General features: G+C 43.0%; 1 protein-coding gene across 5 annotated transcripts in view; it reads right to left on the minus strand.

Annotated features, from left to right (window-relative positions):
* LRP2 (LDL receptor related protein 2) overlaps positions 1-22,971 on the minus strand; it is a 208,573-nt gene that overhangs the window by 111,364 nt on the left and 74,238 nt on the right. For 4 of the 5 annotated variants that reach the window (XM_025206452.1, XM_025206451.1, XM_025206454.1 and 1 more), the window contains 10 exons: positions 22,343-22,582; positions 15,685-15,804; positions 13,919-14,035; positions 12,816-13,193; positions 11,614-11,862; positions 10,340-10,551; positions 9,157-9,341; positions 8,177-8,405; positions 5,080-5,257; positions 2,666-2,794 (listed from right to left, as the gene is read on the minus strand). In XM_025206452.1, coding sequence (XP_025062237.1) covers positions 2,666-2,794; positions 5,080-5,257; positions 8,177-8,405; positions 9,157-9,341; positions 10,340-10,551; positions 11,614-11,862; positions 12,816-13,193; positions 13,919-14,035; positions 15,685-15,804; positions 22,343-22,582 — 2,037 coding nt within the window. The remainder of the gene's footprint in view (positions 1-2,665; positions 2,795-5,079; positions 5,258-8,176; positions 8,406-9,156; positions 9,342-10,339; positions 10,552-11,613; positions 11,863-12,815; positions 13,194-13,918; positions 14,036-15,684; positions 15,805-22,342; positions 22,583-22,971) is intronic. The other variant, XM_025206453.1, reaches the window with a different exon arrangement.

Consider the following 22,971-nt stretch of genomic DNA (forward strand, 5'->3'; position numbering starts at 1 on the left):
CTTTCCTGCCTATGCAGGGGGTCAGACTCAATGATCTATTGAGGTCCCTTCTGACCCTAACATCTATGAAGAGTATTCTGCTAAGAATCAGTGAAAAAAGGAGGAAGCACTGATTTAGCCTTGAAAGTGCAGTTAAGAAAGGCACTCCCTTAGAAAGTCAGAGATCCTTAATTTGTCTTAGTCTGGAGGCAGTTTTGTCCTGAAATTGCATGTGTTCAGGAGGTTCCTTGGCAGAGAAACCCCAAAGTACTTTGCACTCTTCTATAGCTGGATGAATAAGTTATAAAAAATGCTTTGTTTGATTAATTTCATCTCTTTAGACTTATGAGTTGCCTGTAAGCAATTGATGATCTTGAATTTTTCTGGAAATTAATTTGATGAAGGATTTCTGCAAACAACTGCAGACTGATCAAAGGCGGTTCACCAAGGTAATCGGATATGAGAAATTTAAACTACATAAGTAGGGTTGGTTAAATCAAGACACATGTGTAATATCTGTAATACTAATGTGTCCCTCCAGATCCTACTGTAATTAGCACTTTGAACTTTTACCCAGGAATAAGCAAGCACTACAAAACTTCTGCTCTAGTCTCCATGATCTACCTATTTCTGGTCTGGCAGTTAGGCACTGCTAGTCACCAGGGATGTGCGAAGCGGGCTGTATTCGATTAGGATTTGGATTCGGCCCAGTTCGGGGGACAGCAATTCAATTTGCTGATTCAGATGACTGTCCTGATTAGATTCAGCCAAATCCAAATCTGAAGATTTGATGCTGATTCGGAGAATCAGTGATTCAGCCATAGACACAGCTTTATGTTTTTTCTACATGCCTCGAGTTGCCAGGTGTGGCTTGTGAACACTGAGATGGTGGGGTGGATGGAGCATCCCACAGGAGCGCAGCAGGGCCCCCCGCATGCTCAGCCGCAGGCCTGGAAGTGGACTGGAAGTACTTGCACCCCTCCAGTTCAGAAATTAGTTGCAGGGGGACCTTGGGTGCCCACCCAGACCTAGGAGGCACCAGTCACCAAGCTAGGCAGCCAGGCAGAGTTCCCTGCATGCTCCGCGGTGGACCCAGAGGTGGACCGGAAGTGATTCTGGTCCACTTCCAGGTCCGCCTCGAAGCGCGCTGGGGACCCCACACGCTCCCTTGGGATGGTCCATTCGCCCCACCATCTGTGTTCATGAGCTGCCTGGTACCTTGAGGTATGTAAAAAAAAACATATAAAGCTGTGTCTATGGCTGATTCATCGAATCTCTTCGAATCTCTCCAAATCAAATTGGATGCTTCTGATTCGATTCGGAGAGATTAATGGGTCTCCTGATTCAATTCGGGTTTGGAGATTTGGCCGCCGAATCGGACCAAATATCCTCTGAATCAAATCAGCAACCAAAGCTTCACAGAACCCTACTAGTCACATGCATCACAACAGGGTATTCCTTTGGTTTTCTGGTCGGAGAAGTGATCTCATGGAAGACTGTACAGGTCTGGTCACCTATGATCAAGGAAGTAAAGGTCAGACTGGAAGCTATGCAGGGAAGGGTGACGAGGATGGTCATGGAAATAGAGAACCCATTCTTCTTATAAAGAAGGAGACCATGGGCTTGTATCTATAAAGCAGCAAAAGCACGTTTCAGCAAAGATAGAGATGAGCATGCCACAACCACCCACTTGCGCCGGGATGCTCAAGACCTAAAAGTTCACCAGGAGCACTACTCCGGGCTTGTCTCCACTGTTCACTCTCAAGCTCATCATTCCAAGCAGGCCTTAGAGCACCCACTGAAGATGAGCATGGAGCAGCCTCATTGCTGAACTTCCAAGTCCGGATCTTGTCAGCAGATGTAGGTGGGCAGGGCATGCTCAGCACCAGTGTCCCTGGTACCAGCCAGTGCCACAGTACAGAAATGCCCTAAAAGAACTTGGAATCAAAGGCTGAAAAGGGATATGACTGTTTTCTATAAATATATAAGGAGGGTGAACAGCAGAGAGGAAGAAGAGCTGCTTAAGCTAAAGGTCAGTGTTGGCACAAGGGCAAACGGGTGTTTACTGGCCACTAACATATTTAGGCAGGAAATGTGAAAAAGGATTGTAGCAAATAAAAGGAGTGAGGAGCTCCTGTGACTAGAAACCTAACAAGTTTTAAGATAAAATAGAGCTGAGTCAGTTTATGAAAGGGATCTTATGATAAAGATTGCCAGGCACTGACTTAATGCCTCAGGTGATCCCCTCCAGTCATGTGTCTTACCTCCATAGTACTGAAAATCTTAGGATCAGGATGACAGATAGTTACAAGTATAACAAGCTATGAATATTCAGTAATTATTAGCAATTAGTATCTCTTTCCAGACATATTTCTCCCCAAAATAAAAAATGATATGCTGAGCAGAGCTAAAAATCTGGGTCATTTTAAGATGCCTAGAAAGAAGCCAAGCTTTTTCACAAAAAAACCCCCCAAAAAACCCCAAATCTAAGTGCTGAGCATCTGAAGCCCTGGTGGGGTGCACTTTCAGAAAACTGGCCCTATATCTAAACAGAAGTCTATATTCCAGGCTCCTAACTTGCAATCAGCCTGAAGTGAAGGATATATTTTCCATGAACAATGATCCACAGCTGTGTGCACTGCCTCCAACACTGGCAGAGTAATACCTTTTTTCCACAGCTCATTACCTCTCATGCAGTTCACATTATCAGGGGAAAGTGTCCATCCTGAAGGACAGGCACAAGAATAGAATCGTGGTCCTGATGAAGAAAGCAGGCAGAGGTGGCTACAGGAAGCTGATGCACATGAATTGATACCTAAGAGTAAACAGAAAGCCCTAGTAAACTTTAAATGCAACCATACAGTAGTAGACGATGAAATTCCATTTGATGCCCTTAAAGTCAAAACTGCATTATATCCACTTTTGTATTTATCTAGATCAGAAACCATGTGCACAGCCACCACAACACTGAATCACTTTGCTATTAGAGCAGTGGTTCTCAGCCAGAGTTCCATGAGATCCTTTCAAGGGTGCCATGCCATATCAGCTCTGTTAGGTGTGTAAACACCTACATATGATTCACAAGTAAAATCAAAAGGTGCATCCCCAAGAGTGGGAACATGCGTTTTCCCAGGGACAAACACCAACAGTACAATATGTGTGGCTGCTACATGTCCCCAGGGAATGCCTGGGCACTTGCATGCTGGTGCACGATGCTGCCCCGGGTGGGGTAGGGGAGGCAAGGGCCAGCACCTGTGCTGGCCCCAGCAGCCTTACCTGGGGTCGTGGGGGCCTCCAGGGGCTGCAGCCACAGTGATCTGACAGCAGGAAGCCTGGCTGGCAGCTGGAGTATGGCTCCAGCTGTCCAACCTCTAGTTTTGGCGCAGAATACTGCTGCCACGTGTGCCACCCCACTATTTTAGGCACGGATTTTTTTGACACTGGGATCTCCCAGTGTCAAACCCCCCCATCCCCCCGGCAAATATAGCAGTACAGGGAATGCCTGCATGTTCAGCACATGCAGTGTGCAGCACCACACACAAGTCTGCGGCACCACATAAGGCATATGTGCACTTGTCTGGACGCACCCAAAGATTTCAAATAGGAATCCACAATATCAAAAACATTACTTTTTGAGTTCTTCCCAACAGAAGAATTGCTCTGTAATTTTTCTGTAGTGAAAAAATGAGTGAAAACTAGGAGCTGGCATTTTCCAAAAGGTGCCTTGAATCTAATGAGGGATGCCTTGAGTCTACAAAGGTTGAGAACCACTGTATTACAGCAACAAGACTGTTAACGTACTGGTCTTTCATTATGTTTCATTTTGTATCTTCGGTACCTCGGGCACTGCATGGAGAGCTGCAGGATTCTCTCTCATCATTTTAGCCTTGTCAATAGTAGCAAATTTAGCATGTTTGGATTAGTCATCAGGTTTGGCACTTTCTAGGGAGCCTAAAGGGATTATATAGAACTTTGATTCATCATAAGGTTAGCTTTCTTAGCTGTCTGCAAAGATGAGGTTTTGCAAACTATCCGAGAAAATGTATAACCACAGCAAGCTGCTATGTGAAACCACTTAGCTACTCCAGCTGTTTGCTGTGGCTTTTATTTTAAAAGCCAATGCTTCTCCAATCAATCAACTGTGTGGGACCCACTGCTGTGCACCAGAGGAGTGCAGATTCAGTGCCCTTTGAGGTAAAAGTCATAGCAAACAGCTAAGTGGCTCTTCCTTGATTCAGTAACACACTACAAATTAAACAGGCTGTGAAACACCCAGACATAAAATCTGGGTTCCACTACACTTAGCCATCCAAATTACATTCAAATGTATTGGGAGCTGGGTGGCTAACTCATTAGGCCCCTTGAAAAATCCAGGGCAACATTTTTTTTAAATTGCAAAGGACCTAAGTGAACATAGTAAAAAGCAGCGATCAGTAGGGACTGTCTGTGCAAGTTTAATCATTTAGGTTTTTTGTTACAAATTTGCCACTAAAGTTCTTATGAGTTCCCAGAAAGAGTCATCATGAAACCAGATTTTGTAACCACCACTGACAAGTAGCCTAGGCAGGAGCCTATTCTAAGAGGCACAGAAACTCAAGGATAAAATACAATCGTTTCTAATAAAAAAGACCTACTGTATATTTCAAAAGAAGTTAACAAGAACCAGTTACATATAGCAGTAAAGTGACACTATGAAGACAAGCATAAACACAGACTATCTACAGGCTTCACTGTTCTTACAAGGGAAGGGCATAGCCACAAGACCCACTTACTGCAAGATAAACAAAGGTAGAGGTTTAGCACATCTGCTACCCCAACCCCAGATAGCCACTGATAGCAAAGCAACTCCGGAGACCAGTTCCTTATATGCATATTGTCACTTTTGTTTTTGTGTTACCAAGGCTAGCTTGTCCTAATTACTACCAGGTCATTCAACAGTTTGGATGGACTGGAACAATCTTTAATAGCTAGCAACCAGTATAAATTATACATTTATTTTCACACAGAACATATCTTGACATGCATGATTCATAGTGTTTTATTAATAAGCAACCTGCAGGGTTTGCTTTTGTTTTGCTAAAGTTACTTTGTTTGACTTACCACCTGGTTGTCTAACAGGATGGACTGCTACAATCCCCAAAGGCTGGTTAATGTTGTAAATCATCACTGTTTGGTTTCCTCCATGCCATTTGTTGGCCCGAATGACTCGGTGTGTGTATCGGTCACTCCAATAAACAAAATCTTCAAAGAGAGTTAGAGCATGTGGATGCTGTAATATCTAAAAAGAAAAAAACATTGACCAATTTAGTCCCATAGGTATTATCATCTAAAGCTTGTGTTGAAATATCACACAGCACAGTGACAGAGCTGAGCACAGTGAAAAACACAGCAGCTGTGTCCCAACAGATATCTTTCAGGTGATGTACAAATGATCTACACTTTCCCCTGACAAGAAGGTGCCAATTGCTTTTATGGGAAAATATGTTTTTCAATAAAAAATGCTTGTATGGGCAATCAACAGCACTGTTGAAAATTGCAAGCTAGAGTGGAGAAGGATAGATAGGTAGGTACAGTGTTTCCAAGGCACAAGCAGAAAAATATATGGGAATTGGGTGCCTAACTTCTCACCCTTTCTACTTTTGAAACCTCCTCTGTATTCTAGTGGGCTGTTGGAGAAGATTGCTTACCCAAACCTCATTAAAAAAATTTAAAAGAATGTGAGTTGAGGTAAAAGGCTACAGATAGTGCTAGTTCCCATTTTACAAGAACTGGTTTGTCCAGTCATAGAAAAATGGGGTCCCAGTTTCAACTACTGTGGGTCTACACATCTTTGTTGATTTATAATGAAGTTATATATACCATCCTGTTTATACCAGCTGAGGATCCTTTGCAACTGAGTAACTAGATTTTGACTTCATGCAAGCCACAACATGGCAACTGTTATCAACACTGTAACTTTAATTAAAAAGAACTAAAAAAAAAAACCCACGAAGAAAAAGTTGCCTCCCCCAACACACAAACACATATCCTCCTGCCCCTGTCCACACTTTTATCAACTAAATGAACATGAGAAGGTGTTGTGTGCCACACGTTGGCCAACCCTGCTCTAAAGTCAGATATTTATTGCTGGTATACATTTAGTTATCATTTGTATTGAAAAATTAAAACTGCATTCTCTGAAGTTACTCCAATTATGTTCACATTTCCTTTAGGGACTTCTCTCAGAGAATTACACAAACCTCATCTGAAATGAGTGACCTACTGCTAGAAAGAATCTTGAAAATCTTACTTATTCAGTAAGATTTAGCTGAAAAATTAGCTGAAAACTTGGAATTATGCTGCCAAAAAGATTTCATTAATGTGATCCACAGCAAGACACAGAATATATCTTGAGTACAAAAGACATTATAAGTAGGCTGAAGTCACACAGTGCAAGTATAGATTATGATGGCATTTCTATCCCATATAAGGGGAAAGATTTTTGTTTCTATATGCAAGTATTTACGTGTGTAAATCTTATTAGCAGATACAGGAAGTTCATATATGTATTCTTACCTATATGTAGGCTTCTAATGACACTAGTACTAACTCTGTTTAGTACTAAATAAAATCCTGCTTGTGCTTAAAAACTTGAATAAAGTGTGGGCAGGCAGTAAAGAAGACAAAGCTGTGATTCAAACAGCAAGGCATACAATGAAGAGATATAGGCAAGAGCTCAATGACAAACTCAAATATGGTAGTAGATATGTGCTGCTACCATGATGGACCACACACCTCAAGCAGAGGTAAGACACAGTTGGCAAAAAAAATAAACCCTGAAATGCTTTACTCACAAAACTGGTTAGCATGTGTGCTTCTCTCAATAGCAATTACAAGCAACAGAGAGAGCTTAACTCAGGGGTAAGCAAAATATGGCCTGCGGGCTGGATCCAGCCAATGGAGAGTCTTTGTCTGGCCCATGGCTAGTCTCTCGGTCCCACCTGGCCCAGGCACCATCCAGCCGTGATGTGCTCTGCCACCCCCTGGGCATGCAGCTCAGGCAGCAGTGGCTCCTTCCAGCTGCTGCTGTCACTGGCCCCAGCCCTGTAGTACCGGTGGGGACTCACATGCACAGCCCCAGCCTGCCCACCACCTGCTCTGGACTCACCTGCCCAGGCCGAAGAGCAGCAGCAGCAGCAGCCAGGCAGAAACTGTTGCTCAGCACGAGGGAAAAGTGACCCCTCCCCCTCACCACTGCCTTGCCCTTCCTGATGCAGCTGCCCAGAGCCTGCATCTGGGAGTGCCCGGCAGCTTCTCTGCACTGCCACTGCTGCCCTGCTGGGGAGCCCAGAGGTGGTGGCGATGGCAGCAAAGACAATGAGCAGCCTGGCATGGGCTCTGGGTAGCTGAAGTAGGAAGGGCCCAGTAGTGGTAAGGGGAGGGCGGCTGCTTTTCCCCCCCGCGCTCAGCAACAATTTCTGCCCTGCCACTGCCACTGCTGCTGTTGCTCAATGTAGGCAAGTCCAGAGCAGACACAGAACAGGCCGGGTCAGGGCTGTGCACACTGGTCCCCATCAGTACCACAGGGCTGGGCCCAGCAGTGGCAGCAGCTGGAACAAGCCACTGCTGCCTGGATTGCCTAGAAAGACAATCCAGCCACGGAGCAGCCTCAGCCCTCCTGTGTGTCAGTGGGTAGGGGCACCTGTTGGGGAGGTGCTACCCTTGCGGTCCTTGACATCTCATGAAAATTTGTTAAGCAGCCCTCCATCTGAAATAATTGCCCACCCCTGGCTTACCTACACCAACAGGATGCTATAGTGATGCCTGGATATCTTTGTATGGCAAGATGACTATACTGTAGGATAATATGTTGCTATTAAAGCCTAGCTCATTGTTGATTATGAATTTAGAATTCATACAATTAGGGCCAGAAAGCAGGGAAGAAAGCCAGTGCTTAGTCCCCACTAGTCTGGGATTTGGGAGAACTTAATTGAATTTCCTACTTTGGTCACTGACTTCCTATATAACCTTGGACACGTTACATAAACTCTATGCCTCAGTTCCCATCCATAAAGTAAGAGTAAAATTAGTTCCCCTACTTCACAGAGGTATTCTGAGGACAAGTTGCAAGGCATTGACACTGTTGTAATAGAGATCATATAGATAGCACTGTCATAGCACAGCAGGAAATGGGGCAAGGGTTCATTATTACTCTTACCAAATCACTCGCTACCACCTGTCGCCTGTGGTTGCCATTGTAATCACAAAAATCAATATAATCAAGATAAGCATCAGCAAAGTAGAGCAGTTTATTTGGATAATCAATGGAAAGTCCATTGGGCCAGTAGATTTTATCACTAACGATAGCTGTTCGCATTGTCCCATCCATGCTAGCTTTTTCAATTCGAGGATTTCGGCCCCAGTCTGTCCAGAACATCACATGAGCACTGCAAAAAATAAGTTCTGGTTATTGATCAGAGAAAAAACATTTGGCTGTTAAGAAATGTTAGCCTAAATAGAAACAATACTTTTAAGAAATTTACTGTGCAGTAAAAGTAACTGAAATCAATCAGTTTAAAAAGTTTTAACAGTAATTTCTTCCAAAGTATGAAGTAGAACCATAACATTTTCCCAGTGAACCTCTTCTTAAAATGGTGTTGCAATTTTAAACTATTAACTGGTAACTTGAAGTTACTTTATAACCATACAGGTTTCCAAGACACCCAGTTTTGTGCCATATAACCACATCGTGTTATACAATATGTAGCTATATAAACTATGTACTATAACATTGTGTAAACATTATAATATAATATAATATAATATAATATAATATAATATAATATAATAATTTTATTTAAATAATAACTTAATTTATTTAAAATTATACAACATAACCTCCAGGAATACATATTATAATATCTATTTTTAGATAATCAAGACAGCTTATTAAAGTAAAACATAGTACTATAATGCTGTGTTAAATAATGTTTTGGATAATACTGTTTGAATTAACCAAGACTTACGAGTGAACTAGATTACTAAACTCAAAATTGCCTATATATGGACCCTGTCACTTACAATTACAATGAGCATGGGTATTGAATATTACATTTGGATAAACAATGGAATTATTTTTCTACTTTAATCATTATGAAATCATATTTTTTTCAAAACAAAAACATAAAAAAATCTTACTCAATTCTGGGATCTAACACTAGTCCCCTTGGGTTTGTTACATTTTCACTAATCAGCACAGTCCTGTGGTTCCCATCCATTCTAGAGACTTCAATTGTTTCCAGAACATAGTCTGTCCAGTAAAGATTGCGACCTACCCAGTCTACCGCTATACTTTCAGTCACGGTGACACCACTGTCAAATACCTATTAAAAGCAAAAAGTTAGTTCCTCTGAAGGTATCACTCTTTACAATTAAATATTAATAACACATCATAAAACACCATAGATATAGGAAAGGCAAATGACCTTCACTCTTTAGATTTCCAGTACAGAATGAAGGCCAGAATGCAAACCCAATCCTCCAACTGGTAAGAAATCACTCCCCTGAGTCATCCTACTGACCTCTGTGAAACTACTCAAATGAGTAACAGCACACTAGCAACAACACAGATTTACAATCTAGCGCTGAGAAAGTAGTAGTCAAAGGGTGCGTCCACACGTGCAATTAATGCGCAGTAAGGTTACTGAGCAGTAATATAATGTGCATTAAACTGTGCCCAGGAAAGCATCTACATGTGCACCCTGCAAGGCACAGATTTGCTTCCAATAGCAACAGCCCAGTCCAGGGCTGCTCCTGCCTGGCTCAGCCCCCCTGTACTAGCCAAGGGGACCACCCGTCCCAATGTGCACGAAGATGGGAGACAGCTGCCCCTGCAGCCAGCACAGCTCCCTCCACATGGGGCTTAGCCAGGCAGCAGTGCAGTACTGCACACTAACTACTGTGTGGTTAATCTACTACCTGTACCTATAGGTAGTAGCCAACCACATAGTAGATTAATTTACCGTGCAGTAAATGCTGCACACACACAAATGGTGATGCTTCACTGCACAGTACATGAGTCTACTGTGCAGTAATACGTCTCGTGTAAACATGCCCAAAGCAGCATTAAGTCATCTCACACGTGAATAAGTGTATAAGCATGTGGGTGCACACATGTGTTAAACAAATGTAAATTTCCTAATAACAGATTCTCCTTCAGAATTTTATATATAATGCAGCTTCACTTTCTGGAAGTTTCTTTTCATTTCAATGCCTAGAGGTCTGCCTCTTACATTTTTGTTAACTGAAAATCTAGTCTCTTCCAGTCCCTTTACCCAATGATAAGAAAGAGAATATATTTCTATTATTACTAAAGACTTACTATTTTTCGATCTGTTCCATTTTTATAAGCACTCCAAATTTTATCCTGTGTGATGTCAGACCAATAGATGCGATCTGTGACTGAATCAAAATCAATAGCTACTATGTTCCTCCCATCTCGAACAAGAGAATAAATGTTGTATGCCTGAGAGGTGATGTTGTCTGCAACAATTTGATTACGGCTCGCCACTAATAAGAGAAGATTCCCAGACTCTATCAAAGAAAAGAAATTCATACAAACAGGTAAGCCAAGCAATAGAATTTTACTAAAATATTTAGAGCAAGCAACAGCAACCTACAGCCTGAGGGCTGGATCTGGCCAATGGAGCCCTTGGATCCAGCCTATGGAACCTTGCAGAGTTGTGGCTTTGGCAGCAGTTAGCACCAGGAGCCTCTGCCACACCACAGTCAGGTGGCAAGGGCTCTGTCCACATCACTAATGGCCACAGCCAGACAGCAGGGGCTTCAGTGGAAGAAGGACTCTGCCCATTTCATGCTACAAGCAGGCAGCAGGAAGATGCAGTGGAGGCAGCCAGGTCCTAGAAGAAGCTTGCCTCAGACCCAAGCTTGTTCATTCTGAGCCCTGCCAGAAACCATAACCAACCCCTGATAGAATATCCTGCTAGGAGAGGAAAAAGGACCACATCTCTTTAGTCTGCGTTATGCCCATTTGACACAAAACGTTTTTGGGTAGGCATGAGAAAAAATATACCAAAACCTTAACAACAGTTGATGCCTCAAGTGTTTTCATCATTTTGTCCTTAGTCTTAATGATTTAGTTCAATACTATTACAGCTAAAATGGGATTTTGCCCTAGGTAAAATGACCTCCTTGTACTCAATTTAACAAGTGCATATTAAACCCAGATTTTTTTATTCAAACATAGGATCATATGAAAGCAGGGTTGAAAGGGACCTCATGAGGTCATCTAGTCCTGGCTCAAGCCAAGATCACCCCTGACTAAATCCCACCACTCAGGTGTCTGTCTAACCTCCACTTAGCCATGGGTGACATCATCATTGTAGAAGGTACTAATTACTTGGATGACACAACCAAGCAATTCTTTTTTCAAGATTCTTTGTAAAAAAAATCTACTTTACAAATACTTACTTACTAGCTAATCTCACAACTAGCTGCTTTAATATTACTTAAAATGTTTGTTTTATAATCTTTTATAAAACAGAGGGTTGTAGCATTTATGCAAATAGCTGTATGCCTGACGCTCTGGGCAGTACCTATCTTGTTTACTTCTTAGGATTTATCAATATTTCTCACCTGCAGCTTTACAAGTCCTTTCATTAGCTTCTAAAATGTACCCTTCATCACAGTAACACCTAAAAGATCCTCTTTCATTGTAACAATGCTGACTGCAAAAGCCTGGAGGATCACATTCATTGATATCTTCACAGGTCTTGGAGTCATTTGCAAGTTGGTATCCAAATGGGCATGTACACTGAGCTCCAAAGGGCCCTTGAATGCACTGATGAGTACAGCCAGCATTGCTGTCAGAGCAGCTCTCTTGATCTAAAATAGGGTTGTGGGGAACAAGCAAATATTTGTCAAAGCTTTCCATATTGAGGTCAATGCCATACATTTACACTAGAAGCCACATTTTGCTTTCAAGACACACCCACATAACTCCAAATTATTCAGTTGCTAGATCTTTTATCAGCATCCTAAAATATAATACATATCAAATTCACAAAAGTGACAGTAAACTAAATAATATTTTTCACTCTATGCCATAGAATAAATTCTAAATCTAAGGGTATTTTTAAAGTTTCAGAATAAATAAGTTAGCTGGAAGTACATAAATCATCTATCTACATAATCACCATAAAATATGAATCTAAAGTAATATTAGTATACAAGAATCTAAGATATATTTTGTAATCATACCTGGCTGGGGTTCATCTGAGAGTGTGCATTGATTAAAGAGAGAAAGGAAGGAAAGAAAGAAAGTTATACTGAGTGAAAATCAAGAGGCATAATCAACATAAAATTAAATTCCGGCTAGACATAGGGCTTAGAATTTTGTCCTGATTTTCAAGTTAGAAACATCAAGGAAATATAAAAGGGGAACAAATTTCATTTTCAATTAAAGCATCATTGATTAAATTCAATTTTTATGAAGTCAATGTATTCAGGACCCCATGCACTGCTGGCCTATTCTTACACACCTAACAAAACCAAATCTTTGCTGGAGTTGATGTAAGTTTGGTCTGCATAACTGGAGGCAGGACTGGACTCACAATCACGTGCAATTAATTCATGTCATGCCCTTTTGCTGAAAGTTGCAATTTGTATGTCTGAGATTCACACTTCACCAAGTTTCCTATTGAACCCCAATACATTTCTGAGTTAATTCTAGAAATGTTATTATGCAGCATGTATTGCTGTGAGCTAGCGTATTGTATTATGCAGCACATGGGTTTCTAATCCAGTCAATCTAATCTATATGCTAAATGGTAACTTACTACACAGTGGGGATTCATCAGCTCCATTAGGACAATCCGCAACATTATCACACACTTTGCTCAGGTTTACACAAATACTGTGACCTGGACATTGCCACTGCCAACTGGGGCACCGGAAAGGCTGAGTTGGACAGTCTCTCTCATCACTCATATCTCTGCAATCGTTGTCACCATCACAGATCCATGCTCGATAGATGCAATTTCCATTGTCACAGCGGAAAAGAGAGGGAGCACAGGTCCTGGCAGGACACCTTTGATGTTCATCTGAGCCATCTGCACAGTCAGGATGGCCGTCACATTCCCAATTAGAAGGAATACAACTGCCATCTGACTGACACTGGAATTCATTCTGGTGGCACATTCCTGGTGGTCTTGTAGCTGAAATAGTAATGTAGAGTGGTCAAGAAAGTATTTATATTTTCAGACAAATACATCAGGTCTAATTCTGTAGGTGCAAAAGAAGGAAATCAATTTCCTTCCTAGGAAACTGTAACAGGTTGCAATCAAGGCTATAGACAGGAAGTTTCACACACTCTATAGTATATAAAATATATACATTAAAATAAATATATTTTAATGTGAAAGTAATTAAATTATTAATACATATACATGCTCACATAGAGTTATGAGCTGCAAGCCTGTTGAAACAGCAGTTATAACTCAAGTATTTAAAATCTGGAGCAATTTAAACTACAAGATTATTCAAACAGCTATGAAACACTGGAAAGATTTTTATCAGGAAGTACAAGATCCAAAAACATTTCATAACTCTCAATGCTCTTACATTTTATTTCCCAGTCTAACAAAACAATGTTAGAGATTAATTTTGTCAAATTTCCTATTCAAGTCCTGGACCCACAAAGATAGCAGACTCCAAGTCTATGCTAGGAAATTTGCTGATGGGCTTGTACCTACATCCAAAACTTCTGCCTAGAAGAAATATTTAAGCAATTATTCCATTAGTAATCTTGTGGTTACCGTGGAAATACTGCCAGATTGTTCTATATAGCTGCCCCTTTGGGTGAGATAAAAGAAAGTTTTCAAAAGCTTTGTCTCATAATTTGAACTTTTATTTTAATATCTTTTCACCATAATGTACTTACGACAATTAGCTTCATCCGAGTGATCATTGCAATCAAAAACACCATCACACTGATAAATAGTACGGATGCATTGGTCTCCACTTGCACATTTAAATTCTGATGCAGTACAGTTATACACTACAATAAAGAGTAAGTACAGTATTATATTAGCTGCCATGAACCTGATGAGTTCATTGGGTATCATGCATGTTTTCTTGAGTTTGTTTTACTCAAGATGGAAGGTGCAGTCTCTACAGATAGGTAATGTCAAGATGTATTTAGCCTTATTGACTTTATATTTATACGCACTGTGGTATTTGATATAAAATGTATTGTTTACATGTTATAATAGGACCAGGATTGCATGATACAATAATGACTTTCAAGTGATAAACTATGAGTTTCTTTGGCATCCATGAGAGCTTCACAGCCTAAATTCCTGAAGAAGAAGAATCGCTAAGAATTAGCATTTGACATGAGTCATTTACTCATCTCCCTTTCAGACAGATGTGCTCTGAGGTGCAGCAACCAGGCCCTTCCAGGGAATGATGAATTTACAATTTAAAAGAAGGGGCCATAGGAATAATACCAAGCTATGCAGATTATTGGGGGGAAGGATATTTCTTGTTGTGGAGTAAATAAGTGAGAAAGCATCTTAGGGCTATTGGATTAGTATTCTCCATATCTGAAAGGATGTACACATTCTCCTGGTCTAGTAAAAGACATGCACCTTGTAGGGAGGGCAGGAATTTATATGCATAACATTTGCTCCCTGAAAATCCAAAGGGTGATGTATATAAATGGCCAGATAAAAATTGTACTTAATTTCTTCCTGGAGAGAATGATGGGGTCTCTAGTTTTCCTGGGGCACAGGGAAACACTGGAGTCCCTCAGCTAAATGCTGAGTTGAACCTGCAGTCTTGGATTTAAGATGCAAGGTAAGAGCAGGTTATTGTTCTGATATGTTCTTTTGTTTGTGTATTCTTATAACTCTGTCTGTATCTCAGAATATGGCTAGTGATTTGTTATGCTTGTTCTTATTCTTATAATAAATGTTTTTGTCATCTTTTATTGTTGTCAGTATTCACTGTGATGTCAGATTAGTTGACCACACAGGCAGGCCTCTTTTCCAGAAGGATGGATCAACATTTTCTGACTGCATAACCAGACAAGGGTGTGACTCTCATAGCTGGAAATTCCCCTGAGCTAAGAGCTGGCAACGCCTGCATGAGACAGATACAGCTGAGGTGCCGTAGGTCAGGGAAGTGACCTCTGAAGCATCTCAGCCTGTTCTTGGTGGTCAAGCAGCAAACAGCAGAGAGGGGTTTGGAGGTGAAGGGCACCCCTAAGGTGTGAGAGCAACCTGGGAGTGTGTCTCAGAGGAGCACCCTAGCTACTTCTAGGGTCAGGGCATGTCACATTAGCTATAATTTTTTAAAGGAAAGATTGTGCCCAGCTTTTCTGTGGGTACACAAGAAAGAGCACAAGGAAGTCCAGGTTTAACTGCCAACTTGGCGCATGAAACTCATGTGATTTTCCCCATACATACAGTTATTAATGTAACAGTGCATTGTCCATTCTAGTTTCTCTGGACTCTTTCAAAGCATGAAAGTGCAGATCCTTGCTGGGAATAAGATGGAGCTGCTCCAGATGCAATGTGTCTCCTACTAGGTCCTCTGAATAGGAAGTCTAATGCTATATGGGCTGCTGTGGAGCAGTGATTCCTGCTTCCTCTCTGCCCCATGGGGAGGTTTTGCTTCTAAGGGGATGGGGGCAATTACACTTACCACAGTCATGCTCATCTGCCCCATCTACACAATCCTTATCCCCATCACAAACATAAAGTGGGTCTATGCAACGATGGTCAGGGCACTGAAACTGACCAGGTTCACATGTCCCTGTGAAAGCTGTTAAGAAAAATACATAAAGTAATGAATAAATAAAGAGGTTTTCTTTCTCCTTTTCTCCTTGAGCCAGTACAATATTCAGAACATAAAGACATATACAGTTCTTGAGCACATACTTGTACATGCAGTAAACATCGTCAACTGGCATAATTGTTGTAAAACACATACAGTCAATTGGCCCAATCATTCTCTTATAACATGTATGTTTCAAAATATGTATATGTCTGCAGCATTTGGGTCTTGGTTTCTTTGTAAACAGCAAAGGATGGAATTACGCATTCTTTCAATGATGGTTCAAGTGTCCCAGTACTGTGACCGCATAAAAGTGACTACTTTGTACTGTCAGTTGGTTTTGATGCTTCATTGTTAACTAGGGGCACAGACATGGAGTGGATTCAAAGGGGACGGGGAAGCTGTTTCTCCTGAACACACAGCAGCTGTTATGCTCTAACTGCTACATATGCAAAAACCCGAGCAGCACAAGTGAGCTAAGTAATCCCAACTCTTACCTGGATGAAGTAGGGTTCAAGTTGAAGTGGTTTTGTTGCTCTTGTATTGCCACAGGTTCCCTCACATGGAACTATTACAACATAAATGTTACAGAACTAAGATGTGATAGAAATAATAGAGACTTGGTGGGACAGCTTGCATGACTGGAGCACTGTCATGGATGGGTACAAACTATTCAGAAAGGACAGGCAGGGGAGAGGAGGAAGAGGAGTTGTGCTTTATGTAAAAGATCTGTATGATTGCTCAGAGCTCCAGTATAAAACTGGAGATAGGACTGTTGAAAGTCTCTGGGTTAGGGTCAGAGGGAACAGAAACAAGGATGATGTTATGGTGGGTGTGTGCTATAGACCACCAGACCAGGAGGATGAGGTGAATGAGGCTTTCTTCAAATAGCTAGCAGAAGTTTTCCGGTCACAAGCCCTGGTTCTCATGGGGGACTTCAATCACCCTGACATCTGCTGGGAGGGCAATACAGCAGTGTGCAGGCAATCCAGGAAGCTTTTGGAGAGTGTTTGGGACACCTTTCTGGTGCAAGCGTTAGAAAGGCCAACTAGGGGCTGTGTTCATCTTGATCTGCTGCTCACAAACAGAATTGGTGGGGAATGTAGAAGTGGATGGCAACTTGTGCAGCAGCAACCACGAAATGACAGCTCAGGATCCTGAGGAAAGGAAGGAAGGAGAGCAGCAGAGTAAGGATCCTGGACTTCAGAAAAACAGACTTTGAGTCACTCAGGTAAATGATGAGCAGGATCCCCTGGGGAGGTCAGTCTGAGGGACAAAGGAGTCCAGGAGAGCTGGTTGTACTTTAAAGAACCTTTATTGAGAGTGCAGGAACAAACTATCCCAATATGCAGGAAGACTAGCAAGTATGGCAGAAGACCGGCTTGGCTTAGCAGGGAACTCTTCGGTGAGCTCAAACAGAAGAAGGAAGCTTAGCAGAAATGGAAACTTGGACAAACGACTAGGGAGGAGTGTAAGAATATTGTTTGGGCATGCAGGGATGAAATCAGGAAGGCCAAAGGGCAATTGGAGTTGCAGCTAGCAAGGGAAGTGAAGGGTAACAAGAAGGGTTTCTAAAAGTATGTTAGCAACAATTCTCCCTATTGTCACTGATAAACTCCTATTCTCACAGATAAACTTTTCTTCTGACAGATAAACTGAGCAGCTGTGATGCAGATGATTACATGGTCAGGTGGGTGGCTAATTGGCTTACGGGTTGCACCCAGAGGATGGTGGTGGATGGGTTGGTATTGACCTGGAAGGGTGTGGGCAGTGGAGTCCCATAAGGTTTGGTTCTTGGACCTGTGCTGTTCAATGTCTTCATCACTGACTTGGATGAGGGCGTGGAAAGCACTCTGTCCAAATTTGCAGATGATACCAAATTATGGGATAAAGTTAACACACTAGAGGGTAGGGAACGAATCCAGGCAGATCTGGATAGGCTGGAAAAGGGGACAGAACAGAATAGGATGCAGTTCAACAAGGACAAGTGCAAGGTGCTGCATCTAGGGAGAAGGAATCACCAGCATGCTTACAGGCTAAGGGAGGACCTTCTCAGCAGCACAACAGTGTAAAGGGATCTCGGACTCATTGTTGACACCAAGATGAACGTGAGTCATTAATTACTGGTGTGCAAAATGGGCTGTATTAGATTCAGATTTGGCCTGAATCAGAGACAGTAATTCGATTCGTTGATTTGGATCACTGTCCCCTATTCGATTCGGCTGAATCTGAAGATTTGATGCTGATTCGGAGAATCAGCCATTCAGCCATAGACACAGCTTTAAATGTTTTTTCTACATACCTCGAGGTACCAGGCATGGCTCATGACTGCTGCGATGGTAGGACGGTTGGAGTGTCCCACAGGAGTATGTGCTCGGCAGCGAACCCAGAAGTGGACAGGAAGTACTTTCGGTCCACTTCTGGGTCCTCCAGAAAGCATGCTGGGGGGCCCCCCATGACCCCCAGCTCAGTGATCGGCCACAGGGGGACCCCGGGTGCCCCCCCAGACCCAGGAGGCACCAGTCACAGAGCCGTAGGGGCACAGCGGGAGCCCCCAGCACACTCCCCGGTGGACCTGGAAATGGACTGAAAGTGCTTCTGGTCCACTTCTGGGTTTGCTGCCGAGCATGTTGGGGAGCCCCCCCATGCTCCTGTGGGATGCTCTATCTGCCCCACCATCACAGCATTCACGAGCCACCTCCTACCTTGAGGTATGTTGGAAAAACATTTAAAGCTGTGTCTATATCCAAATCGCCGAATCTTTCTGAATCAATTCGGAGGTTTCTGATTCTATTCAGAGAGATTAAAGGGTTTCCTGATTCAGAGATTCGTCTACTTTGAGCAGGAGGTTCCAACCCTAATTTTTCATGTTTTTATGATTCTGTAAAGGGACCCAAGCAGCAGGTCCCTCAGTCCTTCAGAAACTGCTCCAATGAATGTTTGGTCCATGTCACATACGATGGCATGATATTATTCCAAGTCCCATATGAGTTCTTTCTTTCTGAACAAATTTACTGATCTCATATACATATACACTGCCATTAACCCACTGTATTTTGAGGTATTCATGGAATGTCATGCACATTTTTAAGTCATTTTACTCATATAGTGTCTGCCAAGCTGTGTTTAGTCTTATCATCCTTATGTTTATATTAATTGTGGTATTTGATATAAACATATTTCTTATACATTATAAAAGGGCATAACATGATAATGATTTTTAGGTGTCACTTTCTAAATGAGTTTTGCACCTGATGTATCTCAAGCCTTTATAATCTGAGAAGTAATCAGAGAATTAGCACCTGACATGGGTATGTTTAATGGTCCATTAAATAGACCATTATGGATGTGGTCCAAGACACGTGAGCTAGGCCCTTTGAGACAATGATGAATTTATGTTTTAAAAGGAGAGAACAGCAAGAATGACACCTGGCAATTCAGGGAAGGAAACTTCTCACAATGGGGAAATGAAATGAGAGAGAGCATCTTTAGGATATTGGATTAGTAATCTTTATGTCAGAAAGGATGTAAATATTCTCTTGGTCAAAATTAGATCAGAAAAGACTTCTGGTCTGGTAAACAGATACACCCTTGGGAGCCAGGAAGTTGTCTACATAGCATGGGGTCCTCACAGGGGCAGTTCCAGAGCAGGTGCAGTGGCACAGCCACAGCCCCCTTTATGACCACACTGTAGTAGCAGAAGCAAGGGACTTTTTAAGTCCCCAAAGAAGGTAAGAATTCCCTTCTCCCTTTGTCTCCATGTTCAGATTCATGTCCCCTCATATCCCTTCCCCATCTCCCCTCTCCCTGCTTACCACTGCCACTATCTTAGGGGTGAAGGGAGCTCCTTTCCCTCTCCAACTGGGCTGTGCAGGACTGGGCTCAGCCCAGGATAGCGGCAGTAGCAGAGAGTAGGTAGGTTCCCCCTCCCTGCCTGATGGCAAGTGTGGGGAGGAGGAACTAGCCTGCTTTCTGCCACCACTGGTGCCACTTTCAGGTTTAGCCCAGCCCCCAGCCTGACTGGAGCAGCTCTAGAGCTCCCCTTGTCCCAAGGAGCAGCTGCAACAGGTGGACAAGCATAGAGGAAGAGGGATGTGCCTCCAAGCAGAGTGGGGAAAAGGGGGAATTCTACCTGCTTTGGGAACTTAAGAGTCTCTGACTGTTGCTCCCATGGCACAATCTGCCTGCCCCAGGGGGAGAGGAGGGGAAGAAGCTGGGATCAGGGGTGCAGCCACCCCTGCAGCATTGGTCACTGGTCCCACACCCTCTTTGTAAAATCCTGGATCCACTTCTGGCTCCCCAATAATGCAACGGATAATGTATGTAAATTGCCAGAGTCTTCTATTTCTCATGTTCTGGTCAGAAACTAGATGTTTTGCCAGATTTGCACATTTTACAGAATGGCCAGATAAGAAACCATACTGAAGCCTTGCCATATGAGCAACTTCCTGCCTTTACTCTTCTAGGGCATAACAAATGACTTTAAGCCAGGGATTGGCAATCCCCAGCACACATGCCACAGCATGACATGTCACCACCTGTCCAGGCCCTGGGCAGCTGCTGCCAGCCATAGAGCCCAGGCTGCTCCCAGCAGGCAGCTGGGAGGGCTGCAAGCCCTGCTACAAGCCCTGGCTGGCAGCAGCTACCCAGAGCCTGAGCTGGCAGCAGGGGTGGTGCCAGCTTCTTCCCGATGGGGTGCCTAGGAGGGAGGCTGCACTGCAGGTGGGAGTGGTGCGGACTCAGGTGCATGGGGCAGGCGGCGACAGCATGGGGAAGGGTGGGCTCAACTGTGTGGGGAGGGTGACGTGGCCCAGGTAGCTCTGGGAGGGGCAGGCAGCTGCGCAGGTTGGATGGCAGTGGCTCAGGCAGCAGTGGAGGGGCTAAGGTGATATTTTGGGTGGCTATATCCCTCCCAACCCTAACTTAGTGCTGGCCTGTGCACCAGGCTCCAGAGCCCCTGCCAAGGTCTGTGCCAGTGGTGGCTGCACACACCGCTCTGGGTGGATGATGAGGCAGCACAGGCATGCATGCCTCTGGGTGGACAGCAGTGGAAGGGATGGGCTTGTGCTGCCGCAGCCCCTCCCCCACCCTGCGCCCCATGCCTCAGAGCAGATGGTGGAGGAGAGGCCTGGGGTTGCACAGTCTCAGGACCTTCCCCCGCTGTCCACCTGGAGGAGCGGGGAGGGTGGCGGGTGCAGCCACCACTGGCACAAAGTCCAGCTGGGGCTCTGGAGCCCAGTGCACAGGGGTGGCACTAGAAGGGGGCTGGGGGTGGGGGTTATAGCTACCTCAAAATTCACCTTACCCCCTGGCCCCGTAGCGACCCCTCCAGCACCACCTGGGCCACTGCCTCCCGCCCCGCACACCTGAACCTGCCCCTCCCTGCACTGACCGGGTTACCGCCACCCACCCAGCCCTGCTCTCACCCAGGTCATTAGTGATTTTCTCTTCACTCCTTTTTTTTCTCCTCTCTCCTTTTCTTCTATTTCTTCTCTTTTTTCTCTCTCTTCTCTTTTTTCTTTTTTTCTCTCCTCTTTTTTTTTCCCCTCTCTCTCCTCTCCTTTTCTCTTTTCTTTCTATTTCCCTTCTTTCTTTCTCTTTTTTTCCCACCTCTCATCACAACATGCTTAACAAAAAAAAATACACAACAACAAAGGTAGTATATGAAATTTTATTTATTGTCACCAGATTTAGAATTTTTAGAAAACCTTGTATTTACTGTAAAAAAACAACACTACTTATGATTATTAACTATATTAATATGCAATGCATCCTGCATGTGCCACCCCCGCCCCGGTTTTGTTTTTCTGGCATGCCGGCACTCCAGCACCTTACATTATGTTTTTTTAAGCATTCTGGCTGAAAACATTGCCTACCCCTGCTTTAGGCCCTCAGCCAACAAGCTGAGCGTAAGTCTGAGATGAGAAACTGCACAATGCTCTGATAGCATTGGTCAAAGGCAGCAATTGTTTTCTAACCTGTTAAGCTGAGGAGAAACTTAAGAATCTTACAGGTAAAATTATCACTCAGATATTTTGTTTGTTTATTCTTATATCTCTTATGTTTACTATTGTTCTTATAATAAATCTTTCTGTTATCTTTTATAACTTACTTATTGTCAAGGATAAGTGTGATTTCAGAGCATCTGAACATACAGGCAGGCTTCTTCTAGGGAAGAAGGGATCTAAAATTTCTGAGCAAATGACCATACAAGGGTACAATTCTTCTAGCCAGAAAATTGCCCTTTGCTAAGACCTGGCAAGACCCAAGTAAGTCAAGTAAAGGTGAGGCACCATCAGTCATGGAGGTAACCTTTGGAGCAACTCAGGTCAAGCAGCAGAAAGCAGAGAGGGGCTTGGGGCTAAGGGCACTCCTGAAGGTGTGAGAACATACCCCAGGAATAGTCTCAAGGGCACATCAAACCAAATCTGGGGGCAGGGTTTGTCACAATACATGTATACATAGGTATTGATATAGACACAACTTACACATACTATACCAAAAAACAGATAATACTGATACTTACTGCAATTCTTCTCATCTGACCCATCACCACAGTCATTATCTGTATCACACAGCCAGATCCTTGGAATACACCTGCTATTGTCACAGGTGAACAAGGTTACAGAGCATGAAGTAGGACCCTGTGTGGGACAATGCTGTTCATCACTGCCATCAAGACAGTCATTATGTTTATCACAGCGCCAGCGACCTGGAATGCACTGTCCATTGCTACAGGTAAATGCTGATGAAGCACAAGAATTGTCTAAACAAGAAACAAAATGTTAGAAAGTTTGTACAGAGATGCCCAAGCCTACCCTCCTCCTGCTCAGGACTCTAAGTACACTTGTGTCACATCTAAAATCTACATCAAACAATTGTCCATAATAAGAACATCTCAGTAACACTAAGAAATGCATTTTAAAGCAATTTTTAAAATGTCAAATCATTTCTAACAAACTAAAATGTGGAGATTTTCAAAAATATTTCCAAACAATATAAAAAAAGAAGCAAAACCATTTGCTAATCTGATTATTTTGTCTACTCCTTCATTGTCAACTAAAATGTCATTTTAGTTGTCCCACAATAACCTAGCAATAGAGAGCCAGATTCTACACTCAGTTATTAGGGCTGTGTGAAACAGCACCGTTCCGT

This window comes from Alligator sinensis, unplaced genomic scaffold (genome assembly GCF_000455745.1).
Source record: "Alligator sinensis unplaced genomic scaffold, ASM45574v1 scaffold143_1, whole genome shotgun sequence".
Taxonomy (NCBI): domain Eukaryota; kingdom Metazoa; phylum Chordata; order Crocodylia; family Alligatoridae; genus Alligator; species Alligator sinensis.